We start from the raw sequence: 8,900 nt of genomic DNA on the forward strand, positions 1-8,900 counted from the left end.
TTGTAATTTATATTTTTATAAATCTCAGATACAAATTTCACTATTTTAATCAAAATATGAACAAGGAACAGATAAGGCCACAAAAATTTAAGTTAAAGAACAAAGGTTGTGACAGAAAAGGAAGAAGGTAATTTGCCCTACATTTGTAGGACTGGGCAAATCTAACTCAGATTGGTAAATGTAGTAAAATGTAAGCAGACTTCTCCTAACTGCTCATGCAACAGTCGTGATGCATACATTAAAAAGTTGAGGGAAGGTTTATATTTGTTATTTTATTCAGATATTTATGTCACAAGATTTGAAGCACCAACCAGAATCAATTCCAAAATGATACAAAGATCTGAAAATCACATGAGTACCTTTGAAAGGCAAGAGAGATGCTGTATTTTCCTGCAGCAAAAAATCTTATGATTTTTAAAATATCCTTTCTTATTCCCGTGCTCGTACAGAACACCTTTTTTTAGTTAATGCACAACACTCTGGTCACTTTTTCTCTCAAGACCTATCATTTAAAAATTTTTTGGCATTTCTCAGTTTCAAACAATTCACATCTTTCATAGAATTCCAGCTTGAAGTTTCTAATTGGCCCCAATTGGCAGGCAGACAACGTTACACTCTGCATAGAATAATTCTTGCACCATATTACAATTCATTTTTTAAGTTCCAAACAACAGATGGTATCTGGGTATGGTTGCAAATAGATGTTCTATCAATTGAACCCAGCCACAAATTACCACGATCATGGTTTTTACCCCCAACCAGCACTGACAGTATGTTTTTGTTTGAGACACAAAATAGTAGATGTCATTAAAGCAGACAGTGTATGCACTAATCAACAAATTATTTCTTTACAATCTGAATGACATCCTCATCACACATTGCATGATGCAGACCAACTCTTTGTGGACTGTATTTGGCACTGCGTCCCTGCACACACACACATATATGATTAATGGTTATTATTAATAGCATGACTCCTTTATACTGAACTGTCTTAAACAAATAAAACATCAGAGGGGAAGGGACCTAACACCCTGGAACAAACCAAACTGTCACTGTGGAAGTGCTTGGACACCATGCTACTGAATCATCTACAATTTTTAGCAAAAATCACTAATTCAATGTTCTCTCATTCCAGAGTGTTCAATGCTCCCTCATGTACCAAAGCTAACAAAGTAATGTGGGTCTTCGGTAAAATTGCAAAACCTGGACAGATGCAGCAAGGCTTACCTCGTAGGCATGTCAAACAGGAGTGAGCAAATCATGCATGGAACAACTAGTAGACTATTTGCCAGCCAATTTTTTCCTCCTTTTCCTACCATTTCCAAAGTATTTTGATGAATTGTCTTAAAAAGAATGTCATGTTGGCTTATATAGCTAAATCAGACCAGCATATCCTTCTTCACTGTTAACAGAAGAGGTGCTTTGTAGACTTTTTGCTGTCACCTTGTGCTGTCACCTCATATATGCTACAGTACTGCTTCTTGATCTAACCCTCCTTAGCTGCCTTCATTCTATTCCTGATGTCACTGTTTCCAGTAGCTGCTTTTTTTCTCTGACTTCAAGGCCCTCCTTTGGTCACAGAGATTTAGAATGTCATTCATGACCCAGGGTAACTTCTTTCACTACCTCAAGAGCACTTCTTCAGCTGCTGAAAGTAGCATCTCTCTGATATTTCCAGTGAGGGTGTCTATATCACAGTCCACCATGTTGAGGAGGCGGATTTACCTTCAGCTTGGGGCTTGGAATAGTTCTGCAATGTTTGGTCTTGTAGCCTCTCCATGTCTAAGTGAATTCAGGGCTTGGTTGAGTGGCGTTTCAATGTTAGCTTCACTGTCAGGCAGCCTGATATGACCTTGTTGATGGTGGGTTTGATATACCTAGGCAGCAGGATATCCTCAATTCTTTTATAAAGAATAATTTCAAGTGAATTTGAAGCTTTGTGGCAAAAGAGAGATAAAGCATCCAATTCACCATTTAATAATGCTATACTATATAGTTGAAACATACCCAGACGAGTCCATACTTGAAGCTTTGGGCAATTGTTCGATGAATCACATGACACTGAAATAAAATACAGTAACTTCAATGCCAAATCAATGCAAAGAGAATCATGGTTATATATTATTGAAGTACTAATCTAAAATTATAAGTGCTCTTTTTCCCAGGTTCAGATGTATTTCACATTTTGTTTCAACAGCCTCTCAATATACTATCATACTAATGGTGTGGTGGGAATTTTTAGCACACCATGAATAGTGTTTGTTGCACTGTCAGCAGGAAAAATGTATCGACACATAACTGCACTTAAGATAGAGGCATATAACTTATTAAAACTGAGAAAATCACTATTGTCAGCATTGGTTTCAAGCTAGTTATTGGGTAGATAAAAATTTTTTGTCCCTTCAAATAATGTTGTATCACTATTGTCACCACACCATATTTATATTTCTAAATATTTGCCTTTCACTGTTAACATTCAATTCAGGTGCATGCAAAGTTGAGCTATACAGCTATGAAGATGTTTGCATTTATGGGTGCAGACTGTAGAGAAACTGTTAAAGCATTCTTATGGTCTGCTATTAAGGTTAATAAATTGCTAAGCATTTTTTGTAGACCTCTATGCTTTGTTATTAAATAAGCAAATGCTTTTCATGATGTATCAAAGTACACTAACAATAAAGAGATTAAAAAATATCAAAACGCAGAAAGTTTCCATGAAATAAATTTAGATATATTTAAAATTTTTAAATGAGATTTTTGTAATTTTATAACTCTCTAAATACAACCAAGCAAGGAACAGATACTAATTGTGTCAAATTATGCAGTTTATGTCACTAACCACATGTTCAGCAGTGGCACCTTTTCTCAAGATTAGCCCTCCTTCAAAGTCAGGACGTTCTGCAGACATAATGGAAGATCATGAACCATATTCTGAGGGACAGTTATCTATCATAAAAACCATTATATCACACCAAGTACAAATCTTATAGCAAATACATACAAATAGCACAAGGAATATAAATGATTTTTAAACAAACCTCCTCTTTTCTTTGTATAGATCCTGAGCAATGCAAGGTGCTCCCAGATCATTTCTAGCAGATAATCCAGATTCAGCTTCATGTTACAGCTACACAGATTTTCATAAAACATGCACAGACACACGCACACAGGTATCATACATGCACACAACACATTCATTGACTCATCAATAATGTGTCTGAAAGAACAGGATTAAAAAACAGCATGTTTCATAACACCAAAAGAAAATTAAAAATATGGTATAAAAATTAAAAATTTATCTCATTTTCTTGGAGAGTTCATGAGCCAAATAGGTCAAACACAATAAAAAAAGTCCACAGAGCCGTTTTAGTTAATCTAATGAAAAGTATTCAAACAAAACATTCAAATTTTTAATCTGTAAGGAAATCAGGAACATGAAAGTCCAGCAAGATCTTTTCCAAACCTGACAACAACAGAATGAGGTTGTCTTGCAAGTCGGTCCACTTCTTCTATGGAGATCTGGTCAATCTTATTATACACCTGCAGCAGACAACAAAAAACATTGTATCTTGCAAGCCAGAACCTTTTAGCAAGCTATGTCAGTTTTAATTTTTTTTAATTTAAAGTAATGTAAAACAACCCCTGCATTCCTATGTATATGACTTCAGGACACAGAGGCACTTTTTAACAAACTAACTCTTCTAAAAATAATAAGCATAAATTATGGTTTCCATTTGAAGAATATTGAATTTCTTTAGATTTGCTTATTTCCTGGAACTTTGCTCTTTAAGCAAATTTATCAAAGAGATAACTTTAACAGAAAGTCCTTAAGGTATCATTATTTTACCTCTTTCACATGAAAACTCTAAAGAACATGAAGTGCATCAGAACACTTACATATAAACACGGCATGTAGACACGATTTCCAAGGATGACATCCACAAATTCATCCGAGTCACAGTCATCACGAAATAATACTTCACAGTTGAATATTTCTGTCTACTGTTAAGGAATATATCAGGAAGTAAAATGCCAACATAAAAGTAGGCAAGTAAACTCACAAGTATCTATACTTAATAATCATCATCATGAGAACTTAAATAGCCCATTTTCCATCCAAAAACCAGGGTTACCAATTTCATTCTGAAGAAAGATTCTGTCTGCATGTACATGTACTGCAAATATTTTAACGAACTTGGATTAACTGCACAAGCAAATAGCATGAAAGGATATTGTATTCATGGAGAATCATTTGTACCATCTTTTCATTACACTTAGTCAAGGGGAGTGTAGCATTGAATGAAATACCACCACCCTTTTTGGGCTAAAATAGAATATAATGAATGACATTAAACAAAAAGGAAAGACATACAATGAGCATGAACTAATTTTTTAATAAGATTCTGTGAATGTGTGTGCACTTGTAGTCATACTTGCTCTTACAACTGTGCAGACAGGAATTATGAATGCAGCAGTGAGTTTGACCATTTCAAGGTCAAAGAAAGTTTAGATAGATCAAGGACACAGAAAGTGGATCAGCAAGATAAAAATGATATTATTATTGCTTTCTTCATTCAAGAGTTCACTACAAATAGTGCATTCTATCATTACTGTGTGGCTGCTATCGTTTGGAATGCGGCCATTCTCCATGTGGTGGACATGTCCTAGCAATTATATAGCCTATTTTCTCTGACCAGAGTAAACATGCTGGAAGGCATGAGACACAGCCTCAGTATTGGACCTGTCAGGATGTGCCTAGAATTCAACAGATTTGCAGGTGTTGAGTCTTCTCTCTTGTCTGGCATATGTGGTCCGCAAAATTGTTTGAACAGAAAGCTGTACTTATGTAATCAAATGTGAGCTTTAACCTTGAAATAAATATTTGGTTTTTCCTTGTTCAATCTGATGCCCACAGCTTCTAACTCTTTCTCCAACAATTCTCTGAAATAAAACAGAATTGCATTATTGCTAAATTAAAGGGGTTTCATTTTATAATTTTTAATGACCCTAGCTGGTTATCATTTGCTAGTTTAGAGCTTGTTATATTATAGCCTAGCCAACAGACATCTAACCTCTTATCATTGCAACCTGAGAAGTTTAAGAACACAGATATGTCATAAAATAAAGTAAGAAAATAAGTAAAATACACATTACACTTTCTTAACTTAATATCTTTTTAAGGGAACAGCAACACCTGAACATATAACAAAGGAAATGGAAAAAGCAGAATTATTTGCTACCTTTGAATGTCTTTTTTTGTTGCATCTAGCATGATGATAACAAGATCTGCCGTCCGTGCAACAGCAATGACCTGGCGACCACGGCCCTTTCCTGCAACCAGAATGGAAAATTAATTATCTGATCAAACAAGAAGTTGTCCATCCACATATTAGTTACTGGGCAAAGTATGACCCATGGTGATGTTTGGATCAGCCACATTGCCAAAATGGGAAGTGTACTTATCCTCATAATTTTTCCCATTTAATCTAGGTTAATCTGATTAAAATTTAATTCAAGAAATATGACTTAGAGATTGGCAGACCATAACATTCTAACACAAAAACACCCTAGCACAAAAGTAACAAATAATGTGGTTAATGTGTTTGACTGAGTTGTGAGAGAATGGTGGTTGGTCTCTTCAAAGGAAAGATTAGTAGAAACATGTCATTTTTTTTCAATATTGTTTTGTTTTCATTTTGTATCACCTGACCACTGTTTACTAGTGTTGCAATTGGCACAGGAACACAAATGCGTCATCGGTAGACACTGGACATGTTACAGCAGCGGTTCTCAACCTTTTACTTGTGACGCCTCATTGATGAACAAAGGTACGTCCGCGCGCCCCCCTTAGCCAGCAATGTAAGCTAATTTCACTAATACCGGTATAAGAAACTTTTAAAAAATGACCACCTTCGCGCCCCCCTTGTAAGCACGTCGCTCCCCCACCCCCCAGAGGGGCGCGCCCCACAGGTTGAGAACCATGGTGTTACAGGCTTAGCATTTTTAGAACCTCTCCCCATCCCAACATGCAATCCCATCATCCTAGCCATTCATTTACTTGTGCAGCCTCTGTTCGTGAAAAAGGTTGCAGTTTTCATGCACTAGGTTAGTACAGTAGCAGTTCAACATGATCAGTGACAGAAAAAAGGAAAAAAATGGATAGGAAGTCTAAAATTCAATTATGGACAACACAGTATTTTTTACTAATGTTGAGGACAAAGCTCTGTGTTTAGTTTTCTGATAAAGCACCACAGTTTTCATAGAGCACAATATGAAGAACATCCAGGGTATTGCAGTGAACTTTCCAAAGAAACAAGGCAAAACGGTGGAAAGCATAAATCGTGGAACAGATGAACAAGCAGGAAACATTTTCACCAAACAGGTTAAAAACCCAGCGGGCAGCAATAAAAGCCAGTTTTATTGAGGAATATAATGTTGCAAAAGAGAACAGGACTCAGGCAGACATGAGTTCTTCAAGAAATGCATGCTTGATGTGGTTGAAATTGTGTTTCCAGAAAACAAAAAGGAGTTTACAAATATCCAGGAGAACAATGATGCGTCGAATAGAGAACACAGAACATGATTTGCTGAAACAGTTGATGCATAAGTGTGACTGATATTCTCTTGGGCTGGATAACAAATAGTACTGATCATGAATAACAAGGAAAAAAAATGTAAAAATGATTTTTATTAAAAGGCAAAACAGGGATAACACCAGACAGACAAAAAACCAAGATAGTAAAAATATTACCTTGAGAGGCTCCTTCAATGATTCCTGGAAGGTCAAGCAGCTGAATGTTGGCACTATTGTACTAGAGATAAATGTAATGCATGGCAATGCAGTTAAATTGTTAATATTTTTATGTCTCATAATGAACATGACAATACCAAACAATATAATAATGACTGTGTATTGCAAATGTATTAATATTATCAATTCTACTACAGTAATCCCGCGCCTACTCACAATTGTAAACATGATTGATTGGTTGCTAGAGAAGCGACCAACAAGAGAGTGCTGCGTTGTATCCCAGCCCCCGATTGGCTCAGTACAGTGATGCGTTGTGTACTTTTTCGTCTTTTGTTCTATTACAGGTACTGTATTACACTACAGTACATATGTGTTTGTTCTTTCATTTACCATAAAGGTACAATACATGTGCAGAACAGTGTGGGAATAGTTATTAAATCAATGGGAAAGGTTTATGTAGCGTAAAAATATGGGGGAGGTTTTATAAAGCCTTAATATAGTGTATAAATACATAAATAAATATACTGTTTCTATTTCACAGATTTTCGGTTAGAAGGGTGGTTATGGAATGCATCTCCTGCGATAAACAAGGGATTACTGTATATTAACTGGTGGACATGTACACTATGGTACAGTACTCACCTCAATCACACCTGGGATACAGGTCAAGGTTGTAAACTCATAAGATGCAGATTCACTGTGTGTACTTGTCAACGTGTTTAACAATGTAGACTGTAAATTAAGTAAACAAAATTTGTAACAACACAACATCTTTATAAAAACACACACACATATCCTTTGATACTGCTATATCTATCTACATATGATGTAAGATATATGTTAACGAGATTGCAACACTCTGCTCTTGTTGCTCTGGCAAGCTGTTTCATTAAGTGGTTTCTAATGGCAACTTAAAGGCCGAAGTCGAAATGGGCGTGTTTTCAAATGGTTTCGCCCGTGCGAGGTAAGGTAGGAGTACACGGTGGTGTACCAGCGGTCAGTCTTCCCTAATTGCTACCCTGGCCCCGAGGCAGGGTGGAGATCGCAGGTGATAAACCGAGCCATAAAACGTCTTTCTCTAACCTCTTTAAAAATGACTTTCAATCACTCCCTAGTGTCTTGTGTTTTCATGGAATTAGTGTACTTTACAAGTCTCATAAACATATAACTGAATGGCTGACTTACTTTTCCTACAGATGGAAAGCCAATTAAAGCTACTCTGGCATCACCTGATTTCATCACATCAAAACCCTCTCCCTGGAAATTGAAAACAATGACCAGAATGCATTACTCTGAACATTTTTAAAATAACAAAGCAGTGTCTTATAAAACAGTAAATTTACAAGAAATTAGTCTGCATTATATTATAATAAAATGCTATAATATTTACATATTTAATGCTTTAAAATATTTTAACTATTATCATGGTGAAAATGTATATTAGCATCAAAGTTAAGAAAGAAACAAAACAGATTCAGTAATCATTTGAATACCATGTACTTTATTTACAGTAACGTTTGTGTAAGCATACAAAGATTGTAAGCATGTTCAATGGCTCCATTATTAAGTACACAAACACGCATTACATAATGTTGAACATATATAACTCTTCACAATCCTTCCCATTACCTTGGCTGATGATTTCCCTTGCGGCTCTAATAGCTGCTGCCGATACTTTGCTAGCTTGGCTTTAAGCAATCCCAAGTGATATTCTGTAGCTGTTGATTCAAACGTTGCATTTCAATAATTACATACTCCATTTGTTCATATTTTCTCTAACAACCGTGGCGATAATACACACTTTACAATAAGTCCTTGTCTTACAAATGTATACACATTCTCATATACACTGACAGACATAAACACCTATGGAATGGAAGAAACAACATAACGGAAATGTTCTGTTTACCTTTGTTCTTCTGAGTTCTGGCTATTTCTCTCTCAATCTCCGTGATTTTTTCCAAAATGCCCATGATGACAGCACTTTACGTTGACAACACAGACTCTAACGTGTTGGTGTGGCCTCTTCGTGGTAAGAATACTTGGCGACTGGTCGCGAAAATTAGTTTTCTCTACAAAGTAACTTACTGCATGTCAATATATAGAAATTTTTAATAGAAAATAACTAAAAACTATCTAAATAATT

General features: G+C 35.8%; 1 protein-coding gene across 1 annotated transcript; it reads right to left on the reverse strand.

Moving 5' to 3' along the window:
• Positions 1 to 253: 253 nt before the first annotated feature.
• LOC112566564 (developmentally-regulated GTP-binding protein 2-like) lies at positions 254 to 8,815 on the reverse strand. The gene is made up of 14 exons (XM_025242795.1): positions 8,664 to 8,815; positions 8,384 to 8,472; positions 7,940 to 8,011; positions 7,397 to 7,486; positions 6,755 to 6,815; positions 5,244 to 5,334; positions 4,872 to 4,944; positions 4,237 to 4,327; positions 3,901 to 3,998; positions 3,467 to 3,543; positions 3,042 to 3,130; positions 2,843 to 2,901; positions 2,011 to 2,064; positions 254 to 927 (listed from the first exon to the last, which is right to left on the reverse strand). The coding sequence occupies exons 1-14, from the start codon at positions 8,725 to 8,727 to the stop codon at positions 841 to 843; spliced, it is 1,095 nt and encodes a 364-aa protein (XP_025098580.1). The 5' UTR covers positions 8,728 to 8,815; the 3' UTR covers positions 254 to 840.
• Positions 8,816 to 8,900: the final 85 nt, after the last annotated feature.

Source organism: Pomacea canaliculata, linkage group LG1 (assembly GCF_003073045.1).
Source record: "Pomacea canaliculata isolate SZHN2017 linkage group LG1, ASM307304v1, whole genome shotgun sequence".
Classification (NCBI taxonomy): Eukaryota; Metazoa; Mollusca; class Gastropoda; order Architaenioglossa; family Ampullariidae; genus Pomacea; species Pomacea canaliculata.

Bases quoted from the DNA above. Each gene is read 5' to 3' on its own strand.
- LOC112566564 (XM_025242795.1), bottom strand. From the start codon at position 8,727: ATGGGCATTTTGGAAAAAATCACGGAGATTGAGAGAGAAATAGCCAGA. The intron at 8,012-8,383 runs GTAATGGGAAGG...TTCAATTTCCAG, and splicing joins AAGGGAAATCATCAGCCAAG to GGAGAGGGTTTTGATGTGAT. The intron at 3,999-4,236 runs ATATCCTTTCAT...AACAGTAGACAG, and splicing joins AATGATTCTCCATGAATACA to AAATATTCAACTGTGAAGTA.